Source organism: Ostrea edulis, chromosome 9 (assembly GCF_947568905.1).
Source record: "Ostrea edulis chromosome 9, xbOstEdul1.1, whole genome shotgun sequence".
NCBI lineage: Eukaryota > Metazoa > Mollusca > Bivalvia > Ostreida > Ostreidae > Ostrea > Ostrea edulis.
In genome coordinates, this window is record NC_079172.1 from 60897612 (window position 1) to 60923917 (window position 26306).

At 35.6% G+C, this 26306-nt stretch overlaps 1 protein-coding gene across 5 annotated transcripts in view; it reads right to left on the reverse strand.

Annotated features, from left to right (window-relative positions):
- The window catches only part of LOC125658344 (sodium leak channel NALCN-like), a 78530-nt gene that overhangs the window by 22579 nt on the left and 29645 nt on the right, over window positions 1-26306 (reverse strand). For 2 of the 5 annotated variants that reach the window (XM_056149801.1, XM_056149797.1), the window contains exons 13-32: window positions 24214-24348; window positions 20780-20854; window positions 19856-19929; window positions 18275-18520; window positions 17717-17821; window positions 16355-16528; window positions 13636-13815; window positions 12487-12607; window positions 11844-11975; window positions 9228-9395; window positions 7241-7345; window positions 7026-7126; window positions 6698-6818; window positions 4371-4469; window positions 3961-4054; window positions 3519-3625; window positions 2219-2296; window positions 1471-1605; window positions 1032-1100; window positions 430-578 (exon numbers count right to left, since the gene is read on the reverse strand). In XM_056149801.1, coding sequence (XP_056005776.1) covers window positions 430-578; window positions 1032-1100; window positions 1471-1605; window positions 2219-2296; window positions 3519-3625; window positions 3961-4054; window positions 4371-4469; window positions 6698-6818; window positions 7026-7126; window positions 7241-7345; window positions 9228-9395; window positions 11844-11975; window positions 12487-12607; window positions 13636-13815; window positions 16355-16528; window positions 17717-17821; window positions 18275-18520; window positions 19856-19929; window positions 20780-20854; window positions 24214-24348 — 2468 coding nt within the window. Of the gene's footprint in view, window positions 1-429; window positions 579-1031; window positions 1101-1470; window positions 1606-2218; window positions 2297-3518; window positions 3626-3960; window positions 4055-4370; window positions 4470-6697; window positions 6819-7025; window positions 7127-7240; window positions 7346-9227; window positions 9396-11843; window positions 11976-12486; window positions 12608-13635; window positions 13816-16354; window positions 16529-17716; window positions 17822-18274; window positions 18521-19855; window positions 19930-20779; window positions 20855-24213; window positions 24349-25145; window positions 25296-26306 lie in introns of all 5 variants that reach the window. The other 3 variants (XM_056149798.1, XM_056149796.1, XM_056149800.1) reach the window with 2 other exon arrangements.

Below are 26306 nucleotides of genomic sequence, written 5' to 3' on the forward strand. Positions count from 1 at the left end.
CTAATGATTAATTACTGATCTAATGATTAATTACTGATCTGTATCACGTCCTCTCTAATGATTAATTACTGATCTGTATCATGTCCTCTCTAATGATTAATTACTGATCTAATGATTAATTACTGATCTGTATCACGTCCTCTCTAATGATTAATTACTGATCTAATGATTAATTACTGATCTGTATCCCGTCCTCTCTAATGATTAATTACTGATCTGTATCACGTCCTCTCTAATGATTAATTACTGATCTAATGATTAATTACTGATCCGTATCACGACATCTCTAATGATTAATTACTGATCCGTATCACGACATCTCTAATGATTAATTACTGATCTAATGATTAATTACTGATCTAATGATTAATTACTGATCCGTATCACGACATCTCTAATGATTAATTACTGATCTGTTCAGTGTCCCACCTTCCCAGGTTGTTCCCATGCTTGACAGTACCAAACAAAATGACCCCCAGGTAGGCGTAGAACAGAATCAGCAGAAACATTCCCGTAATGATGAAGAAACTCTTCAACACAGACATCACCACTGTCTGAGTCAACATCTTCAAGGCCGCCTGTAGGAACAGAGATAATTCAGACTGTTATAACACTCAGAATGTTTATATCACAGTCATTTACAGGTGTAACACAAGTGCTTATCATGAACAAATGGTCAGCTTTGTTTATCCAGATGCATGCAAACAAATCTGAAACTTTAGCATCTAGGCCATATTTCACAGGTACCATTTTCTTGGCATAAAATAATTTATTTCTCAAACAGAATCTCTAGGCAATATTTCACAGGTACCATTTGCTTGGCATGAAATGATTTAATTATTTCTCAAACAGAATCTCGACACTTCCTAACCAATATTGGAATAATTAACGCCTAACTGTACCGCTCGGTACACCCCAGTATATATCTAACAACCTTCAATCAAATTGTAATATCTTGACTGCTCCTCTGTTTTTGCAAATAACATTTTGTTTTGAGTGTATACAAGTATGGACTTGTTTAGTTTACTTACATGTTTACCACAAATGGTACAGAACCTCAGGACAATAATGATCACTCCAAACACATTGTTAGCATCCCCCTGAAAACATCCAGACTTCTATGTACATGTATACAAATTAAAATCAATAAAAAAAAAAAAGTGCATACATCTTTATTCAGTGACAGCAAAGGAATATCATACATAAACTTAAAGGAATTCTTAAAGCGTATATATTTTTAAGTTTGCGAAAATTTTAATTGTCTCTACTGTTAAATTCTGCTGTTTACATGAAGAAATTTCTTTTACTTTGGTTAAGTAGTACCACTACTATTTCCTCTTACATTTAATATTGCAATACCAATCACTTACAAAAATTTCTTGCAATATTTAAAATTGTCAACCCCAATCTTGGAAAAATAAAGTTTCAAGATATTCTGTGAATCTAGACTGTCTTCTGATTGGTCCTTACCTCCTGCCTTGTCAAGTTGAAAATGAAATGCAGTATGATCCAGATGACCCCTAGAAAGGTCAGCAGCATGTCAAAGCGGTTTCTCCGACTCGTCCAGTAGCCTTTGAGTGTCAATGCAATCATCTTTATCACCACCTGTTGAGATATAAAAGGTCATGTTACAACAATTCTTGAAATTTTTTTTCCTGTGTAAAACTGATATCGTCTCGAGATATGTTTTGTTGCAAGTTTATTAAAAAAATTGATTCAAGAACAGAGTTGGCCGGGTTGCTTTAAAATGTTATCTATCATAGACAGCAGTACATGGATCCAGACAAAAAACAGAAGCACTTTTAAAATGTCACATGTATATCCTCAATTTTTAATAACAACTATAATGTACATGGTCTGAAAAATGTCAAGTAAAAGCTATGAGAGGAGTTAGTTACATAAAGTAGGTGCCATGCTTAAAAAATGACAAAGTTCAACTACATGTAAATTTTTGGAAAAAAATTCTAATCACTTTCAAAAAGACACCTGCACATCTTCCATGTGTCCATAAAAACTGTTCAAATTTTGAGGGATATCAAGTTATAGGAGTTGATTATACATGTATAAAGTAGGTACCCTATTAAAGGGATGCCTGCTTGCCCATCATTCACCATACTATAAGCCAGACTCACGTTGTACAATCTGGCCAAAATGTGTGAAATGAATGCTTTGTGTTCACCAATTCATCTTCAATTAACAAGAGTGATCTATCACTTACTTCACAGAGGAAAAGCAGGGTACAGACTGCAGAAATGGAACCCAGTATAAAAGTCCGATGGGCGTCTGAAGACTTCCACTGAAATAACAATAAGGTTTAATCTGTTTATCTTGATGTTGGTAAATTCTAAATTTACAAATGACACCTGTATATATTCACAGTGATGTGTAACTGTATATATACATCAGAAAAAGAAAAATGTTCAACACAGGCATTATATAAATACATGTACTTTAAGCTACATAAGATTCTGGATACTTACAGGGACACAGAATCGTTCTAGATACTTTCGTGACACAGAATCAGTTTGGCTACTTACTGGGACACAGAATCAGTCTGGATACTTATGTGACACAGAATCGTTCTAGATACTTACGTGACACAGAATAAGTCTGGATACTTACTGGGACAAAGAATCAGTCTGGATACTTACTGGGACACGGAATTGTTCTGGATACTTACTGGGACACAGAATTGTTCTAGATACTAACTGGGGCACAGATTCATTCTAGATACTTACTGGGACACAGAATCAGTCTGGATACTTACTGGGACACGGAATTGTTCTGGATACTTACTGGGACACAGAATTGTTCTAGATACTAACTGGGGCACAGATTCATTCTAGATACTTACTGGGACACAGAATCAGTCTGGATACTTACTGGGACACAGAATGGTTCAGGATACTTATGTGACACAGAATCAGTCTGAATACTTACTGGGACAAAGAATCAGTCTGGATACTTACTGGGACAAAGAATCAGTCTGGATACTTACTGGGACACAGAATTGTTCTAGATACTAACTGGGGCACAGAATCATTCTAGATACTTACGTGACACAGAATAAGTCTGGATACTTACTGGGACAAAGAATCAGTCTGGATACTTACTGGGACACGGAATTGTTCTGGATACTTACTGGGACACAGAATTGTTCTAGATACTAACTGGGGCACAGATTCAGTCTGTATACTTACTGGGACACAGAATGGTTCAGGATACTTATGTGACACAGAATCAGTCTGGATACTTACTGGGACACAGAATCGTTCTGGATACTTACTGAGACACAGAATCAGTCTGGATACTTACTGGGACACAGAATTGTTCTAGATACTTACAGGGACATAGAATGGTTCAGGATACTTACAGGAACACAGAATGGTTCAGGATACTTACGGGGACACAGAATGGTTCAGGATACTTACAGGGACACAGAATGGTTTTGGATACTTACAGGGACACAGAATGGTTCAGGATACTTACAGGGACACAGAATGGTTTTGGATACTTACGGGAACTGCTAACAGTCCACAGTTGACCAGAATCAGAAACACAGTGGCTGCTTTAAATTTCTTGTGCTGTGTAATGTCATACATCTTGGCTCGGAAACTTGTTCCATCTAAAACATCAACAAGAGAATATTGTTACCCACTGTACATATGGAAGCAATGAGTCAACCAACAGTGTCTGCACTACACTGTACATTGTGTTTACCTGGCCTGAGGGTATTGGTTACATGTCCTGGGGATATTGTTTACCTGGCCTGGTGTATTAACTAACAGGCCTGGAGGTATTGTTTACCTGGCCTGGGGGACAATGTTTATCTGACATAGGGGTATTGTTTACCTGGCCTGGGGGTAATGTTTACCTGGCCTGGAGGGATTGTTTACCTGGCCTGGGGGATTGTTGACCTGGCCGGGGGTATTGTTTACGTAGCCTGGGGGTATTGTTTACCTGGCCTGGGAGGTATATGTAGAGGCTGAGCCAGTTTGATTCTTCCCTTCAAGTCAAGCCATCGTCTTTGGTCCACAGTCAGCAATGCTGTTCCCTATTGGAAATTAAGATAACTCATACAATAAACATGTATTATACAGAACAATTTATTAAGCAAATGTTCATGTCATGACTTATATATATGAACACACCCACTTATGCATTATCATGATTATAAAGTAAACTTTGATCATCAATGTGAGAATTCTAATCGATTAAACATTCCAAAATAGAAAACACAAAACATCAAAGGAAAACCAGTACAGGCTATTTATATACTTATATATACATGTACATATTCATACACAATACAATTATATTTTGCATTGCAACAAACTCAAAAGTAAATACAATGGCAGTTGGAGTCCTACCTTATTTTCGCTATAATTAGCAATGACCACACCCACAAACAACGTTAGACCAATCATGTAACCCATGAAGACAAAAACATGGACATATATAGCATGATCCTGAAAAAAAGAAAGAAAAAGGTAGTATTACAGTTTCTGACTTTGAAACGAATAGATGTTTACAGTGTACTTGCATATTGTTCTTTGAATTTCTAGCTCCATTAGGTTTTTTTCTTTGGGGGAGTATTGTTGTTATTTCCATCAACACATGCTTTACGTTTAGGGCTATTCCAGAAATAAATACATGGGGGGGGTCGGGAGGCACCTTTTGTATATACCAAGCACCCATAAAAAAAAATAAAAAATTACCCCATGACCCATCAAATTAATAAACTCATTTTACAATGACCCATCTAATAAAAAAAAAAAACTAACCAGACCCACCACAAAAATATTTTAAAAAATGAAAACGGTACAAATCTCGCGAGGTTTTCGGGACAAACATTCTAGTCAATGACGCGGTAATGACTGTGCGACATTGTATCACAGTAGTTCTGAAGAAACGATGTCACATCAACAATCAAAGGCATCTATGGCGGGAATGTTGGAAAGATTGGGAGTCCAAACGATGCTATTATCATGAAATGGGTATGGATATGTTTTTCCACGAATCGTTCGTCTTCTAATGGAGCCCGCGCCCGGAGGCCTCTATATCACCATCACACCGACTGATAAATATAACGCATCGGTACCCTCGTATAAATCAACTAAGGTTTGCCTATTTTTATTAGAAAACAGAATACCTATTGGTTTCAAAATATTCCCAAAATCGATGCACTGTAAACTGTAATAATCTACAGAACAGAGTTCGCCGCCATCACGTCCAAAGGGACCCTATTAAACGCGCCTCTAATTTGAAGAGTGCCGTAATGGAAAGTTATGCGCTGCAAAGAGCGACAACTCGAATAGTTCTAGGTTACTTTCGATTTCGAAAGCAGCATTTCGAAAGCATGTTTTCAATTTTCCCTCCGACGTTTTGTAACCAACACGACAAGAGCGACAATAAAAATATTCTGAAAACTCAACACCCACTTGGCACAAAATAAAACAATAGAAACTACCCACTACCCATAATAAATATTTTATTAACAATCCCACCACGGACCAATTAAAATATGAAAAAATACGACCACCCACACAAAAAAATATCATTTGCCGCCCGACCCCCCCATTTGATCATTTCTGGAACTGTTACAGCCCTTAGTAGCAGCTGCCATATTGTTTATTTCAAAGCATTAAAATGATCGAGACTCTGTATAGATATAGACTACATGTATGCAAACAAACGTAGTAAAGACTATAGCTTGTTTATTATAAAACTAAAAACCAATGACGGACAGCTCTAAAACTTTTGAAATGTCAAATAAGCAAAAATCCGAAGATGTACAGTGAAATCGTAAGGTGTATTTTCGGCCCTAAAATCGTAAGCCGTACGCCAAAATTGTGAGGGTTGGCAGCTCTGGGAATAGACAGGTTTCACTGTACAACTCTTCTAAATTCAAGAGGATCGAACCTGAATCACATCAAGTGATTTTGCTAACTACTATGCTACCCAAACATCCAAATCTTTACAGATATACTCAACTCAAAGGGGCCAATTTTTATAGATGGCCAAACTTTTACAGTTTGTTCCGATGTAACTTCATTAGTGTGGTTTCTGTACATTGAAAAATTATATACAATGTTTTTTTAAAACAAAGGTTTTAAATTTGTGGGATGGGTACAGTGTACCGTATATACTCTCCCATAAGTCGGATTTTTGGGAGTTAAAGTTTGGTCCAAAACTCTATATCCGACTTATTGGAGTGTCCGAAGAAGATTAGTATTTTTCTGGATGGCGTAATGTATAGCCTAGTATTTTTAAACAACAAAAACATAGACGAAATAAACAAAATGGTAACTGTTTAATTTGCTGAGAATAAAAATTGAAATATCGATGTCATATTCCAAAACATTATTGGAACACAGATAAATACATGAGAGTATTGATATGAAATTGATTTGTTGGGGAAAAAATCTCATATATCGGCGCAATTCTCAAAATATTATTTGAAACACAGGTAAAAACATTTGAGCATTGATTTGAAATTGTAAACTGATTCTTGAAAACAGTTAAACCGACTTACAAATGGGTCAATGGCAATTCCCTCCAAAATAACCTAAAAACTATACAATCGCCTTATAGGCCAACCGACTTATAGGCAAGTATATATGGTATACATCGATATCGAAGATTAAGTCCCCACAAAATAAAATGATTCCGCTGTCAGTAGCAGCCCAGGACTCACCAATCCCACTCTTTCTATGATGACATCTCTGACCTCCAGCCATCCCTCCAATGACAGCACCTCAAACAAAGCAAGCATGGCACTCCCTATGTTGTCAAAGTTAAAGTTGTATGGATTGGACCTGTAAAATTAACAACATTTTGTAATCACTTACAAACTGTACGGATTGGACTTGCCAATATATATATACAACACTTTAAAACCACATAATGAAAATGAATATCTATATTGTACACATAGCAGGGACAGACCAGGCTCTTCAAAATGGGAGATGCACAAAAACTAAATCTTTGCCATACCATTCTTAGAGACGAAAATAAATACTGACCACGTCCTAGGAACAAAGAAGCCAGCATCACTCTCAGTGCCATTTGGGATCTTCATTTTGGTAACGAAAACTTTCTGGAAAAACCTTCCCTTGCAGTCCTCCTTAAAAATTGAAAAGTTTCTGGTGCAAGTTTTTATTATCATCCAGAAAAATACAAAAATGCTGTTCATTCTGCCATTTTCTGGGAAATCCCTTCACATCCGAGAAGGTCTTACCTTGGTGGTGATGTAGGGATCATTACATTTGTGAAGTTTTCCTCCCAACACGTGAACTCCGTAAATAGCAAACATAAACATTAGAACCACGAGCAGAACAGAAACCTGAAATAATCAACATCAAACACGTGAATCAGAGTACAGTGCACACGAGTGTATACCACATCGGTACAGTCAAACATGGTTATAGCGAACATGCATATAATGAATTCATGCTTACAGTAAAACACAGTTACAGTGAACACGCTTATAATGAATTTATGCTTACAGCAAAGCAATTTTCATGCCCTGAAGTTTTAAAACATATCATGAACTTGTTGGATATATGTTTATATTGAATCAAAATTCTTCATCCTCAGCACTGCACTATTCTTCATTAAAGTGGGACTGGCAAATTCCACTGAAGTGATAATACTTGCAGTCTACGACGAGGCTTTGCCGAGTCCCTGAGATAAAAAATTCTAAGGTGGGATTTTCCTATCCCACAGGAGTAAACATGTGTTTAGCAGATTCATTCAAGAGTTCAAAGAAAATTTTAAAATGATCAACCTCCTCATTTGACAGTCAGAATCAGTATGCCAGAGAATGCACTTAACATTTAAACTCCTTAGAACCTCCCAAAAAGATACATCAAATCAAAATTTGAGGAAAACGATACAAAATATCTACGTCACCATAAATCATAGAGAATATATGATGTCATAATTAATGACATCATTGCAGTGTACGACAAAAAAACTCTCACATGGACGATGTTGGCCTCGTACTGGTGATCATGATTGTGAAAAATTAGTGTATACCGTATTTTGCCGAATATAATACGCAGTGGTGTTTAATACGCACCCCCCACTTTGAGCCTAAAAGTTGGTGAAAAAACGCACTTCGGGTGTATAATACGCAGCAAAAATTTTGACTAAGCGGTAATCTTTATTTTATACTTGGTGTTAATTTTCACTTAATATATTTGCAGAAATAATGAATTCTAAACAACGCACAATAATTTGCAAACTTTTTGAGATGAGGTCTACATCGCGGTAATCTTCAATGAGAATCTTCAGGGAAATATCAACCCGGACAAGCCTGTTCATTTCAGCAAAGCACGAGATTTTGTAGCATTAAAGTCTTAACTGACTCGATATTTCCTTTGTTGAAACTTAAAATCAATCAAATAGCCGATGTTATAAAAATAAAATTAAACTATCGCGTATTTTACTGTAATCAACACACCATGGTAGGTACAAAGATGCAAATTATCAACTCCTCGTTAACTACGATGACTATTAAAATGTGTGAAAAAAAATTTTGTAGGTATTTCTTTACCCGGAGGGGGTATCTAACAAAAGCAGTGTACACAACAATGGCTTCGTAAAACACACGCTTTTACGCAAGAATAGTTATTTCAAAGATTCAAATAAATATTTCATTAAAAATTAGGCCTATTCATAAAACTTACAGTAAACAAACTTTTAGCAAGTGACAAAATTATTTTCCAACAATTTTAGCACGTGTCAAGGCATTATTGTGTACACATGCTTTCAATAATGGCGGCATGCGATGTAATGAATAGTCAGATCCAATGCAATTTGATTGGCTGTTTGTTTCATGATAATTGAATTATTTAGATATTGTAAGTATATATATCACATTTTCTGCAATTTTACGTTTCTGTAGTAATTTTCTTGAGGTCGAATTTTCTACTTAATAAATAGGTGAACGTGAAAAGGTGTACAGTATCCGAAGCCTTGGTCTTTGAGTGAAATATTACACTACTTAATCGCCGAGTTTCATCTGGAAAAAAAGGTCAAAAACCTATTGTGGTATATAATACGCACCCCTTTCTGGCACAAAAATATTCTCTAAAAAAAGTGCGTATTATATTCGGCAAAATACGGTAGCATAAATTTATGCATAGATCCTGGATTATACCTATAGATACATGTATCTGCATTCAGCATTATCAGCACTATCTAAGCACTACAACATTTACCAGTATGATCTCTTTGAATCCCCGGATGAACTCGTACACGACCTTTCTCATGTGAGGTATGAGAACAAAGATCCTGAGGGGCCGTAAACACCTGAGCAGCATGAACACCTGGCCAGGTGAGTCTCGCTTCACATCTTCTGGCATCCAGAACAGGAAAATCACACTAACCTAGAAATGATTGACACACCTTGTTAGGCACCAGCATACAGTAAAACCTGGTTATGATACAATCCGGGATTAAATCATGCCAGATCGAGGTTATTTGGGGAAGATTTTTTAAAAGACATTTTATCGAATTATGAATCAATACAAACAGCCATATTCCACTCAATACCTTTTTACTTTTAAAACTGAAAACAAGGAAAATTTAATTTCTTATAAGATTGATTCTTTCATGACATTATGGAATATGATGCAATGTAAAACATGTGTTGTTATAATTACATGTACAGTTTATCTTCAATAAGATGTATAACTTTCCTACTAGATCTGGTTGGTAGGTTAACCCCTAAGCTCAATCGTAGACCACTGCCAGAGGTCTCAGGTTCAGACCTCAGCAGAGTCATGCACATATACATTTTGGTGGTTACATACAATGAAAATATCTACAATAATTCTCTCTGAAAAAAAATTAGAAGTGGGGCTAGAACAAAATCTGCTTTGTATTGGATTTTTGTGTATTTATATGGGCATCAGTATGACCTTTGCCATTCAATGTGTTTATGCAATGTACATGGATGCTGAAGAAAATATAAAAGCATGAACTACAGTATAATTACTGATTTTATCCTTAAATTATAATCCAATTTACAACAATCTCACAGCTAAATGTAATCTGGTGTGTTTACAATACTTTTCTGACTGAGTCTCCAGGATAAGTTCATCGTGTTTGTATGTTTTCTGATCCCGGGATAAGTCTATCATGTTTGTACATGTATGTTTTCTGATCCTGGGATAAGTCTATCATGTTTGTATGTTTTATGATCCCGGGATAAGTCTATCATGTTTGTATGTTTTCTGATCCCGGGATAAGTCTATCATGTTTGTATGTTTTATGATCCCGGGATAAGTCTATCATGTTTGTATGTTTTCTGATCCCGGAATAAGTCTATCATGTTTGTATGTTTTCTGACCCGGGATAAGTCTATCATGTTTGTAAGTTTTCTGATCCCGGAATAAGTCTATCATGTTTGTATGTTTTCTGATCCCGGGATAAGTTCATGTTTGTATGTTTTCTGATCCCGGGATAAGTCTATCATGTTTGTATGTTTTATGATCCCGGGATGTCTATCATGTTTGTATGTTTTCTGATCCCGGGATAAGTCTATCATGTTTGTATGTTTTCTGACCCGGGATAAGTCTATCATGTTTGTATGTTTTCTGATCCCGGAATAAGTCTATCATGTTTGTATGTTTTCTGATCCCGGGATAAGTCTATCATGTTTGTATGTTTTCTGACCCGGGATAAGTCTATCATGTTTGTATGTTTTCTGATCCCGGAATAAGTCTATCATGTTTGTATGTTTTCTGATCCCGGGATAAGTCTATCATGTTTGTATGTTTTATGATCCCGGGATAAGTCTATCATGTTTGTATGTTTTCTGATCCCGGGATCAGTTCATCATGTTTGTATGTTTTCTGACCTGGGATAAGTCTATCATGTCTGTATGTGTTCTGACCTGGGATAAGTTCATCATGTTTGTATGTTTTCTGATCCTGGAATAAGTCTATCATGTTTGTATGTTTTATGATCCCGGGATAAGTCTATCATGTTTGTATGTTTTCTGACCCCGGGATAAGTTCACCATGTTTGAATGTTTTCTGACCTGGGATAAGTTCATTATGTCTGTATGTTTTCTGACCCCGGGATAAGTTCACCCAGTTTGTAGTTTTCTGACCCGGGATAAGTCCTTTATGTTTTTGATATTTCTCTTAAGTTGATATCCTTCCTTTTGTCCGATGGCATACCTTGGTCTACAGAATCTGAAGTTTTTGTAACCCGTATTATAGGGTTATTGAACTTATATTGGTGAATATTGGCACTCGTTGGCTGTAAAAATGCACGAGCTTGCGAGTGCATTTTGACAGCCAACGAGTGCCAATATTCACCTATATAAGTTCAATAACCCTTTTATTATATAGCTAAAGTATTTAGTTGTTAAATTATATCCCTTTTCACTCAAACTACTCCAAAATAGATGAGAATTCATCAATATTGGCAGTGTGCAATAACAGCATGCATTTCTTAACTGTTCAATATTCAACCCGTCATTAATTCATGAACCAAACTGATTTTGTAAATGGGGACATCATAATTTATGTACAGTAAAACATTTTGCTTCAGTAAATATCAAATACCGGCTCTGTCAGATTTGGAGGACCATCGTTTGACATTTTGGCTTGTTTACGTCGTTACGGTAACGTCAATATTGAACGCTCATACTCGGAATGTTTCGGGCGCATACAATTTACGCAATGCAATGTTAGCGTTCAATAAATTCTCAGGATATTGAACGCTAACATTCTCTAGATTTTACGCAGATTTTATATTAGACTATTTATAAGCTATATAATAAAGTAACTTACAGAATTTTTGTAACCTGTACAGTAACTTACAGCATATATGAAGATGTTTAGCATCCCTCCAAAGTCCTTGACGATGCCTTTAGGAGTGAAGAAGAACCCATTGGCCAAAACCTTGAGGCCCATCTCAATACTCATGCAAATCACAAAGGCATATTCTGCTATCTGTAAATCACAATGATAATAAAACTTTGAGACCCATCTCAATACTCATGCAAATCACAAAGGCATATTCTGCTATCTGTAAATCACAACGATAATAAAATAGTACTGCATGCATTTGACAGATCATCCCGATAGGAAATTTTTATGTCTTTTATTTTAAAAACCTTCCAATGAATCCTAGTCCAATCATACCTTTTTAACAGACATGTTTGAAAAAGTTGCACGCATGAATGCTTGTGAGAAAAATGTTCTAGCCCTGAGCCAAATTGATTTACCTCAAGGAAATTTGTACTAAATTTATTGAATTTGTGATAATAATACTTAGAATTTTGAAATTGTAATTATGAATTTATGTAATATTCACTTCATTTACTTGTATATTTTATTTTCATGTAAAGCGAAAATTCATTATGACATCATATTATTTATCTCTGGCTTGTTAACCAATCAAAACTCATCTTACAAGATACATAGGAAATAAATAATAAAGCACTTCTACGTATGTTATAACCTGTAGCTCTGGGGTGTTCATTATCCTCCTTTTCGGTGTTTCAAACGCCATGGATATGCAGGAGAGGATGGTTACCATGATCATCACCCAGTCCAGATAGGTCACCAGCCCCAACAGTTTACTGTCACAGAAAAACATGACAAATATCACTAAATATTATCATCATCCAGTCCAGATCATCACCCAGCCCGAAATATAGTATCATCACCTAGCCCCCAAAACAGCATCATCACCCACTCTAAATACATGTACATCACCAGCCCCAACAGTTTACTGTCATAGAAAAACACAACAAATATTATCATCCCCCAGTCCAGATAGGTCACCAGCCCCAACAGTTTACTGCCACAGAAAACCACAACAAATATATTATCATCCCCCAGTCTAGATCATCACCCAGTCCAGATAGGTCACCAGCCATAACAGTTTACTGTCAGAGAAAAATTCCAACATTAAAAAAACCACAATATCTCCACCAAGTCCAGATACTGTAGCTGTAGTTATCTCTACAGGTCAAAATTGCATGGACTTATGATTTTGGTTTTGTTCACAGGTACGAAATTCAATAGATTTGTAAGCAGGGATAAAACCCGACACGATTTTAGGATGGTGAATAAAGTGCACACTAGGGTGCATGTTATGTCTGTCTGTAACTACACATACTAGTATGTCATGATGCATATCTATGTTTACTCCTTTCAGTCACAAGCTATGATGCTGTCAATTGCAATATGAAAATGAGGTCACAGTGACCTACTTTTGCACCACGACACACCTTCCCCCCTCCAAGATGCATCAACTGACCAAGTTTAATGGTCCTATGCCTCACATTGTGAAAGGCATAACCCAGACACAAAAAAACATAGTTACTAAAAATTGTAAGTTTGGTGTGGTTCTTTTTAAGGCTGACTTACTATATGCATTTGTAAGTTTGGTGTGGTTCTTTTTAAGGCTGACTTACTATATGCATTTGTAAGTTTGGTGTGGTTCTTTTTAAGGCTGACTTACTATATGCATTTGTAAGTTTGGTGTGGTTCTTTTTAAGGCTGACTTACTATATGCGTTTGTAAGTTTGGTGTGGTTCTTTTTAAGGCTGACTTACTATATGCGTTTGTAAGTTTGGTGTGGTTCTTTTTAAGGCTGACTTACTATATGCGTTTGTATTTGCTGTTGAGCTCCTTCCCTGTGATGGGGTCTCCCAGTGTGTATTTATATTGAGCGTTGACGATCATCTGACAGATTTTACGGAAGCGTGATTCCCGTCCCACAGAGAAAAGGGGCGTGTCGAACAGGGGGTGATTCTCTCTTAAGTCATCCTCCTGTTGGCTCCTGAAATACACAATAGACATCATTAGTAAAGCACTAAAATCAGTGAATTTTTAAGGCCCATTTTGGGTCTGAATTTTGGCCCTTTCCCCTCCTAAAAATTGCCCATTTCCCCCCAATTTAGCTTGCATTTTCCCCAATAATAAAATTATGAAAGGAAAATGCATTTGAAAAAAAATAAACATTCGATGTGAATTATATACATAAGACTTAACAAAGAGTTATGGGAATGATGATTTGGATAGAATAGTTGAAAATTTTAGAAGGTTAAAGAAAATTAGATGTGTAAATTAAAGATAATATAATAATGTTTGATATGATTTTAAAACTTATTTACGATGAAATTGATTTTTCCCAATTTGACTAAAATGTCGACAATTTTTCCCAATTCAAAAGCCATAAGACCCTTGTAAAAATTGTAGAAAAATCCCTGAAAAATAACCTTTAACATTCTGTTGAAAAAAAGAAAACTTATCATGGTTTTCATGCTAATCAATTTACATCAATTAAGGACAAAACATCTTGAGAATAAACCGTGTGAATAAAGTACACGGAATCATCATTGTTCATGAGGACCAATGTTCGCACGTCACCAAAGTTTTACTGATTCATGGGTAACTTAAACCCTAAAACAAATCCATACTAACATCCTGTTGGGACTAAAATTTCTTTATAATTGTATAACCATGACTGCTCAATTACGTCACACTACTTGTAACTTTTTATTTAAGTCACCTTTACACAAAGTCACTGTGCCAAGTGTGGTTGAAATACAGGTCTTTCGAGATACGGATCCACTCTGACTTTTATCGTGCGTTAAACGTAATTTGTAGGGCAAGTCATTTCCGAGATTAATATAAGCTTTTTGGCTTGTTTCTCAATCTATTACATGTATAGTATAAGACATTGTTTGCAAACATTATTATCGAATTATTTACGAATAAATATTGTTTAAACTAAGTCACTTCTGGTTTACAATAACAACTAAGTAAACAAGCATGGAATACTTCATTTACTATCAAATTCCTGCATTTAAATGCTATCTTTGAAAGCAAGGAATCACTACAACCATTTTATAGGAAAATGCATTTGATTAAATTATGTGAGTTGGCGAGGGAAATAAATACAGGGAATATTTTGAGGATATCGGTAAAACTTCAAGCCCTGCATCCAATGATACGCATCTAAATGCGCCTTTTCCCTTCCATCTAATTTACACCCAGGTATTAAGCACCATTAGTGACTTGTATCATCATCAGAGGACAGCGCATAGCTCTTTACAGACCGTCTACTAGCAAAACACCATTTGTATCAATGTCAACTTTGCCATACAACTGCTTATTATCACGTGACCATGGTGTATAAACGTCAAATATAATCAGTCATTCCAGTACATCCCGAAAGTTCCATATTGAACAAATGGTGCTTGAGATTAAGTTGAAAATGTAAGAAGACAAATTGTGTTCAGAAACGTTAACTTGAGCTTTCAGCTCAGGTAAGCTAGAAATAAAAAATCAGTATATGCACCCAGGGGTGCATGAGCCGAGTTGCATGGGATACATTGTAAAGTCAGGAATGATGTGGCATATTTATAATTGTGAAGAACTAATTTCAGTTTTAAACTTTTTGAGTTACTGTCCAGAAACCATATTTGTCTGAAGTTTTCAATCTATATTCGGTCACTGTGACTTTGACCTTTGTTCTCCAAAATCAATAGGGGCCTTGCTTTGCTGGTATCCAACAATATATCCAAGTATCATTTGATTCGGATTTAAACTTTCTGAGTTATCATCCAGAAACCAAATATTTCTGAAATTTCATTTTATATTCGGTCACTGTGACCTTGACCTTTGATCTATTTTCTCCAAAATCAATAGGGGTCTTCCTTACCTGGTACATAACATTATCTGTAAGTATCATTTGATTCGGATTTAAACTTTCTGAGTTATCATCCGGAAACCAAATATTTCTGAAATTTTCATTCTAAATTCGGTCACTGTGACCTTGACCTTTGACCTTTTTTCTCCAAAATCAATAGGGGTCTTCCTTACCTGGTACCCAACAATATCTCAAAGTTTCATTTGATTCAGATTTAAACTTTCGGAGTTATCATCTGGAAACCAAATTTTTCTGAAATTTTCATTCTATTTTCGGTCACTGTGACCTTGACCTTTGTTCTCCAAAATCAATAGGGGTCTTCCTTACCAGGTACCCAACAATATATCAAAGTTTCATTTGATTCGGATTTAAACTTTCGGAGTTATCATCTGGAAACCAAATTTTTCTGAAATTTTCATTCTATTTTCGGTCACTGTGACCTTGACCTTTGACCTTTCTTCTCCAAAATCATTATGGGTCTTCCTTACCTGGTACCCAACAATATATCAAAGTTTCATTTGATTAGATTGTAAACTTTTCGAGTTATCATCCGGAAACCAATTGTTGAAGCCCAACCGCCCGCCAACCCGCCCGCCTGCATCACCAAACCAATAGCCGAGTTCAACTTCGTTGCAACTCGGCTAAAAAGGATGTGGTCCCTTGCCTTTTAATTTCTGCCTGTTGTTTCCTCTGCTGCCAAACTTTGATGTCGTAATCATCTGGTGTTCTCGTCCGGTTCACAATAGAACTGGTTATCGTTCCCAGATTGATGTCGCCGTTCTCTTTGGCTCCTGTGCTTCTAGTTTTCAAACTCCCAGGTCGAGAACCTCTCATGCTTCTGCAAATATTTCAAAACATTTCGTCGTAAATCATGACCTTATAAACTCCTTTGATTTAAAGAAAACCACTGTATAATGAATGTTTTCTGTAAATGGAAATTTTCGTGATTTGATTCCTAAAAGATAGCAGATTATATTTTGAGTTACCTTCCATATTTGTATATTTTTGATGCAGATGAAACTGTTTATTGTTTGTCTATTATTTGTATGGGAGGGGGTATGGGGTGGGTGGGTGGGGGTGGGGGGTTGGTTGAGGGATTTATAAACTGAAACTGCCTCATTTTTTGTACATGTACCAGCGTTCCCTCTTCGCTACATGTATATGTGTAAGGGTTGAATTCATAACTGCAGGCTCTTATATTCGTCTCTCATTCAGAACTACCCCCCCTCCCCCACTTTTTAACCAAAGAATAATATTATGATTTGTAATAATAAAAATTATTTTTTCTTTTCTTTGATATTGGTAAGTGATCTGTAGTTTTCCTTGAATTTTCGCAGTTGACAATCCTGACATTTGTACTTAATAGATCAAATTTCTAATATAATTTTTGCCTTGCTATGAAGATTGATCCTTTCACTTTGGTGTTCTGAATGATATTGAACGGTGAATGATTTGTGAATGCAATACTGTAAACGGTGAGTGCACAGGAAACACATGGAGAGCGCAAGGTAAACGCATGGTGAGTGAACATAAAAATGGTAAAGAAGAATGTTTCAGAGACTGTTCTTAAGTTACTAACTGATACGTTTAATTACAGGTTTAGTACATAATGCTGATTATAACCATTTAGGTAAGCTGTTCATTTACTCTGCTTGTAATTAGAATGTACTGGTTTGTGTTGGTTATTTTTAGGCGTTTAATTGGATGGAATGGAAGCTAGCCTTCTGCCCATCCCGAGCTGATACTGACTAGATGAGTATTTGTAGGCGTTTAATTGGATGGAATGGAAGCTAGCCTTCTGCCCATCCCGAGCTGATACTGACCAGCTGAGTATTTGTAGGCGTTTAATTGGATGTAATAATGGAGGCTAACCTTCTGCCCATCCCGAGCTGATACTGACCAGCTGAGTATTTGTAGGCGTTTAATTGGATGTAATAATGGAGGCTAACCTTCTGCCCATCCCGAGCTGATACTGACCAGCTGAGTATTTGTAGGCGTTTAATTGGATGTAATAATGGAGGCTAACCTTCGGCCCATCCTGAGCTGGTACTGCTGGGACAGTAGAGACTTGGGGCCGGTGGGGACCAGCTGCGTAGATCCACACACCTGCATCTTCTGTTGGGCTGAATCTCTATAGAATGATAATATATCAATTGATTATATTATAACAATATCATAAACAACCTTCTAATACTGTTTATCTCTTAAAAGAAATAATGTGAGGTTTTCATCTATCTCATAACTACCTCAACTACTATAACTACCTCACAACTACTATAATTACCTCACAACTACTATAACTACCTCACAACTACTATAACTACCTCACAACTTCTATAACTACCTCACAACTACTATAATTACCTCACAACTACTATAACTACCTCACAACTACTATAATTACCTCACAACTACTATAACTACCTCACAACTTCTATAACTACCTCACAACTTCTATAATTACCTCACAACTTCTATAACTACCTCACAACTTCTATAATTACCTCACAACTACTATAACTACCTCACAACTACTATAACTACCTCACAACTACTATAACTACCTCACAACTACTATAACTACCTCACAATAAGTGTTATTCCACTCCTTTTCTCCATGGCCCCACCACTTTTGGATCCACCCACATCCTGTCTAACTAGCTTGACTGGAGAGAATTTGACCACCATGGTGTTTTCTTCTGTAATTTCCTGTATGTCTACAGTCAGGTTCATTTCTGGGGTAGAGAAGTGCCTCAGGAAGCTGTCCCGGACCGGAGACAGACTGAAGTCACTAGGGATCTTATACAGATACACCATCTGGGGGTGGTTCCTACAGAAAAGAGGGTTCAACAATATAGAGAGTGTAACATCTAGAACTTAAAGTCACTATAACCTTGTCCAGGTACAACAACTGGGTGGGGGTGGGGATGGGGGGATTTCCGTATATTTGTGGATAACTGGTTTCTGTGGACAAACACTACTAAAGAAGTTTCTTGAACTTTAATAATGCTAGTTAAACACCTGTAACGTGTTCTGTTACAGATTTAAACAATCATTATGATACAAGCAAGAAATCAATGAATACCCATAATCCCATAGTTTCTGATATATTTGTAAATATTGTAGTATGTATAGGAATTTAGTGAACACTTATAATCCCACTGATATAATTGTAAATATTGTAGTATGTATAGGAATTTAGTGAACACAAATTATAATCCCACTGATATATTTGTAAATATTGTAGTATGTATAGGAATTTAGTGAACACAAATTATAATCCCACTGATATATTTGTAAATATTGTAGTATGTATAGGAATTTAGTGAACACAAATTATAATCCCACTGATATATTTGTAAATATTGTAGTATGTATAGGAATTTAGTGAACACAAATTATAATCCCACTGATATATTTGTAAATATTGTAGTATGTATAGGAATTTAGTGAACACAAATTATAATCCCACTGATATATTTGTAAATATTGTAGTATGTATAGGAATTTAGTGAACACAAATTATAATCCCACTGATATATTTGTAAATATTGTAGTATGTATAGGAATTTAGTGAACACTTATAATCCCAGATATATTTGTAAATATTGTAGTGTGTATAGGAATTTAGTGAACACAAATTATAATCCCACTGATATATTTGTAAATATTGTAGTGTGTATAGGAATTTAGTGAACACTCATACTCCCACTGGGATATACTGTAGTTTCCTAAATATACGCGAGGAATTATTATCACGTAATTTTGCGAGAAGCACCACACGCGAAATGAAATTACTCGCTTTTATTTTTATATGGTTGAAATCGTTAAGAGTCTTGATCAGTAGGCCACTCATGAATTTATGATCACACGATTTGACACTCATGAGGCATTTCGTGATATTAAGTACTCGCGTAAAATAAGGATTCAACAGCAATGGTTATATTATGAACAGGAATTTCGTGATGACCTGTACCCTGATGGAGAGTTTCTGTGTTAGATGTAAACATTGTAATACATACAGAACAGGAATTTCGTGACGACCTGTAACCTGATGGAGAGTGTCTGTGTTAGATGTAAACATTGTAATACATACGGAAATTTCGTGATGACCTGTACCCTGATGGAGAGTGTCTGTGTTAGATGTAAACATTGTAATACATACGGAAATTTCGTGAACACTCGTAGCCTCATTGGGAGCTTCTGCTGACTCTCTGTGACCTGTTCTCGGGCTTTTAACTACAAAAGAGTTATTCAAAAATACCCCAATTAAATCACATTTTATTCAGGAGAATTTTATTTAATTATGTGGAATTTTGCAAAACTAGCATTTTGTGAAAAATCATAGTTCTTGCGAATAAACTCTTACACATACAAGACTTAAGTGACCTACAGCAACAGAATGCCCAAAATCATTTTACACTGTCTTAAACAATCATGCACATTATTTAAAAGTAAGTATCTTTAAACTCGTCAACATTCACATATCATAATCATGATCAAGACTTTCCAAACATTTCATATAATAACTAAGACACCCTCCACCCCTTTCAATCCTCCTTAAATGGGATATAAACCTTTCACTAATTTCACCTTTCTGGGATATGACTAGAAATTGTCTTTCTGGGAAACAATCAAATGTCTTTCATGAAACAATCAAATTTTACTCGTCTTTCAGAGAAACAGTCAAATTTAAGTGTCTTTCTGGGAAACAATCAAATTTTAATTGTCTTTCTGGGAAACAGTCATATTTTAGTTGTCTTTCTGGGAAACAGTCAAATTTTAGTTGTCTTTTTCGGAAACAGTCAAATTTTAGTTGTCTTTCTGGGAAAAAGTCAAATTTTAGTTGTCTTTCCGGGAAACAATCAAACTATAGTTGTTTTTCTTGGAAACAGTCAAATTTTAGTTGTCTTTCTGGGAAACAGTCAAATTTTAGTTGTCTTTCTGGGAAACAGTCAAATTTTAGTAGTCTTTGTGGGAAACAATCAACTTGAGTTGTCGTTTTGGGAAACAGTCAAATTTTAGTTGTCTTTCTGGGAAACAATCAAATTTTAGTTGTTTTTCCGGGATTCATTTTGATGGCACTGACCTGTTTAAGTTTTTTGATGTCCTCGTCCAACTCTAAATTGTCTAGAATCACGGCGACAAAGGAGCTGATGACGATCTAGAAACACAGGCAGAGGAAAGTTAGAGAACTCTCATACCTACACATAAGAGGCAATTCCACTCGTATGTCACACAATACGTCATTTTACGTTTTCATAATATGAACATGATAATCGTTCTGTTCCTAACGTAAATTTCATGGAATATGTTATATTGATCCAAGTTCTAATTCAATGAGGAAATTTCTCAGGTGAGAAAAAAACTATATCATAAAACATACAGTAATATTATACATAAAGAAATTTCACGAAAATCTGTTGTAAATTTACCTTTAGCATAATATGCTTTCTGGAATAATACGTTATTCTAAAGCAATATATCCTGGCTAGTGAATTCAAATTCAGTAAGGCAAAGCTATATTTCATGCAGCATATTCCTAGAATTAGTTCATAGCTGAGTAAGAGTTCAGAAATATCAAACTAGGCATCAGAGAGTGGAGTTCTTTACTTCATGCACTGTCTCAGACATTCTTATAAATATCATAACATATTCAAGTGATTTCATGTTTCACTATATAAAATATTGCGTGTATCATGAAACATCGTATGGATCGTAATTATAAAGCGTTTAAACATAGTATGCATTTTTAACATCAAAAAGATCTGAAATGATTGAGTTTCTGAAAATCTACAATCATTGAATTATAATGAAAAAAAAAAATGTAATATAAAAATTTGTGCAAATAAAAAGTGATAATTCTGGTGAGCTGGGATTTCTAAAAATATAAGGAAAAGGGAACAGTGTAAACATTTTAAAATTTTGCTGTGGAGAAATTTTGTGAAATTTGGGAAAATTTACAAGTAAGGAATCATTGAGTGATGGGAATTATTGGTGCAATTTTTTAAAGAATTATTATGCATAAAAAATGGTGAAATTCTCATTACAGAATCTGCTTATATATCATGCATAAAAACTTGCTTGATATAACATGTGTATAGGGCAGGTTCATGTTAGTAAAAAATCAGACATGCTGTTCAATTAACAGTCAAGAAAAGTACTTACTACAGAATAACAAGCTTATACCTACAGTGATAAGGCCGTCCACATTTAATCTTACCAACAACAAGCTTATACCTACACTGATTATAAGGCCGTCCACATTTAATCTTATTGGACTTATATATCTTGAAAGTATCTGATTTCCATTTTTAAATTTACATAGGGTTTCAGAGAAAGATTGTCAACCTTTAGAAATAATATTCAAAGTCACATAGTATTACACCCAATGCTAATGAACCACACATCATCGTCAAATGATATCAGTTTCTCTCTATCATGACACCTCTTATTTCTAATCAGTAAATTCTAGGAACTGAACAGGATTTTACTGAATCAGCAACACAAATTTTTACACAGAAAAATGAAGTTCTAAAATTAGACATAAAGTCGTGTTTGACGGTCTGTGGACGTAAGCTTCCCAGCGTTTCTCTCCATCAGTAGACAATCATATCTAGGGAGAATTATCACATTAGTAAATGTAAAGCAGATCCTACAGGGGGTGTGGCTAGTTCCACATTGACCCTATATACAGTCAACTCTCGATAAACCACCACTTTTTGAATTTATGGCATTACAACAAAGGCGATGAATTGAATTTCCGCCATCTTGGGGAGAAAGAGATACTTTTCTTGTATATGCAAGAGTTATCTTAAGATGAAATTTCCTTTACGTACAAACTTCACAGAAAAATATTTTTTAACCCCCCCCCCCCCCATTTTTCTAATGTGATTAAAACAGTTTTATCAATAATAAGACATACAAGACACATATACACAGTATGTTTCAAGTTATTTAAAAACCTTGTCCAGTGTCGGTATTTAGGGCACCGTATGGCGCACTGTTTCTCGGTAGGTGAGCCGTCATTAACTGGACGAAGATCAATGAGTATTTCACCATTTGCAGCCCAAATATCACCAATTGTCCTCCTTTTTACGGACTTTTTCAATAAAACAGAAGAATAATTGGAGATTTCCTGTTGTGTACAGTTTGGATGGTTTCCATGGTATGTAATAATTTGCTTATTTCCTTAGAAATACAACAGAAACCCCTTTCGTGGCGAAGCCATAGCTAAACTGAAATATTTTTTGATATTTTTGATATTAAAAGTAACTATCTTGTTTATCTATCAATGGGTGCCTTCTGCCATGGTGTACGCCGGAGATCGATAATGACCAATTTCCCACATCATTGATCACGTGCACCCATGGCAGCTTATCAAGATAATTTAACACTTTGAAATAGACTTTTGTACTAAAAATACCGTGGCAAATGGTGATAGCGAATTTGACATTTTAACGAGAATTTTAAGTAATAGGAAAAAAGTTCTTAGAAAAATGCAGCGTTATAATGAAAACGGCGATGAATTGAGTGGCAATAATTCGAGAATTAACTGTACCCTCAAATCCACAGATTGTAGACAAAATGGTGCACTGCAAATGACGGCTGTCAGTGGCAGAATTCCTATGTTATCAAGCATTCCACTATGAACATCCATAATTCTCCGGTGATACCAATACAATTAATTACTGATCAAACAATACTTCATTTCAGAGGCTCATTACTCTTATATGCGGGGGGACTACAATTAAATGTGAACTTAAAGAACCCTACACATTTTTACAGTTCATCAATTCTATTCATTTTTAAAAAAAAAAATTCTAGTCTAAGAATAAAATTGATGATATTATGATGAATAATAGTTTCTCCATCATTAAGGTGTTAAGAAAAAAAACCCAATGAGATAAGTATGCCATCAAGACACATATACTTTGAGCTTTCTATTCATTGCTAATGTTATGCTTTCAAAGTTGTAACTGTAATAATGATTCTACTTCTTAACCAAACCCTCTACTGAATGTGTCCTTGATATCATGATATCCATTTCACAAAACAACATATATTACATGTATTGAAAATACATGCTGTTTTTTTTTCAACATACACATGTCACTGGAGAAAACATAACAGGAACATAATAAGAAATAAATTTCTCTTTTTGTTAAGTTGAAATAAAGAAAAACACTGATGGATGTGCAGTTTTTCTGGTTATAATACATTCAATGATTTTTATTTGGTTGCTCGTAAGAAATGTAGTGCGTTTGATTGCTGGTCTAGGAGCTAGGCAGCAGTACGTGAGCGTGACCTACTTCTACACATAACAGCCCAGTAAGAAGCCTCTGTCGAACATTTACAAACCACTGAGAAAAACGAAGGAAGCTGTACGTCCACCGTGACCTGAAAAACACGACTGACCAACTACGCTACATCTAAATCTCCAGCCATTGGCTGTTTGTTGGCTTTGGTCGGTGTTTGGTCATCTAACTGTTAACCAAACACCAAGACCAATTTTGTACTCACCAGTGTGACAAACAAGTGGTAGAAAATGAAATAGATTGCTACAATTGGGTAGAAGCGGTCAGTTTTCCACATTGTGATTTGCATCACTTCGGTCCAGCCCTTATTCGCTAGGATTTGAAACATAGACATGAATGCCTGGGGAAAGAGAAGTTCAGAACCATTAAAGCATCTTATTACAATAACAAGTATTTAGAAGTCAGTTATTACCCAGCTGCACTTTGTCTAGTGCTGGTTGCGTGTGTGTATTCCCATCTTACACATCAAACTGCAATATCTGTGATGCCTTCATTTAACTGAATTTTATCATGATGTAAACTTTTTATCACCTATTTTTCATATTTTCATAATGGCTGTACGCATTAATATCAGAATTTTTCTTTTCATTATAAATATAGCCCTTAAATTTAGTCCCTTTGCTAAAAAGTATTTCACAACTCAACTCCAGCGAACAAATGACTAGGTGTGTACACCTCGATTTGTCTGTGCAGCTGGGTACTGACTTATTGAAATGTGCCCTCTGCCTGCACTTTGGTGAACATGCTGTTCTCTCTGAGCGCTCATCACCTGCATGCTTTCAAATACACCAGATTTGTTAGTCCATCACCAAGGATACAGTAGTTCATCACCATGGTAACCATTGTGTTGTGAGTAAACAGAATTAGAGTTTTACAGATCAAAGTTATAAGGAGAACAGTCCACACAAGGCAATCATTTCTTTTCTGCAAATTACAGATAAAAATTCTGTAGAGAACATTTCACGTGAGACTGGATTCATAGTGAGATTTGTGTTGTTAATATCAAGTATGAATTCTTAATTTTCTGATAGTTTTCGTAGAAACATGATTGGGGGGGACCATTCTCCTTGGCTATCATTAATGGCACACAACCCTGGTAATGCACGATTCTTCTCAGGATGGTATCCTTTTACTCACCACTGTGACAAATTGGTGATACAAAATGAAATAAATGGCACAGAGATACGTAAAGAATTGATCGCCTCCAGTTTCCGTTTCCTCGATCACCCCGTTCATCACCTCGATCCAACCCTCTTGTGTCAAAATTTGAAACATGGACATAATAGCCTGATTAAAAAGGGTGGCAGAGTTTAAATCGATAAATATCACAAATCAAATTGTCTTCTAATAAAATAAACATTCTATGAAGTGAATTACAATTATGACTGCCTGTCAATGTACATGTAGTACTACATGTGTTCATTGTTAAGCAAAGTCACTGTGCCAATTTATGTTTTGTGCTAAAATACAGTATAATCCATGATCATAGAACACAGTGATGCTAATCCAAGACTACCATTAGACTGTTACCTATACATACGGTATACATATCAATCACTCTGTCATAATGTACAGGGAGACCTTGTCTCTGACAAACTCAGTTACAGTGAATACCTGGCTAAAACAAATCAAGTATGTAACAATTGAATAACATAAAAACAGTAACCAAAACTGATCAATAATGAATTTCTAATTAGATATACAACATTTTGAAGCCAATTTGTGATTATAACAGATCAGTTCTGGCACCAAAACTGCAGATTCCTGATAATACAGAAGAGCAGAATTTCCACACAATATCACTCATCAGCTGATTTAAAAAAAACTGCATAGAAAGTATATATATGTAATAATATTATGTAAATGTATTCAGAGAATATTAAAGCATATACTCAGCATTTGGTTTAAATAAGCTCAGACAGGGCTCTTCTGAGTCATCCGAGTATTACACACTGTTCAATATAAATTACAAGTATTTTGTGTAGATGTTGCGAGTGTGCATCTTTAAAAGTCGGAGAACGGCATGTTCTTAAGGTAAAAAAAAAGTTCAATTCTTCTGGTTCTGGTCATGAGGACCTACTGTGGAATCATTAGAATTCATGGTGGCTCAATTTTCGTGGAATTCGTGGGTACCCCTCACCCACGAATTTACATCCTCAACGAATAAAGACATTCCAGAGTTATCTTTCTTACAAATATATAAATCCATGAAATTACGTTCCCATGAACCTGTAAAAATTCAGCAATCCACGAAAATTGGCCCCCACGAATTTAAATGATTCTACAGTATTGTGCGAA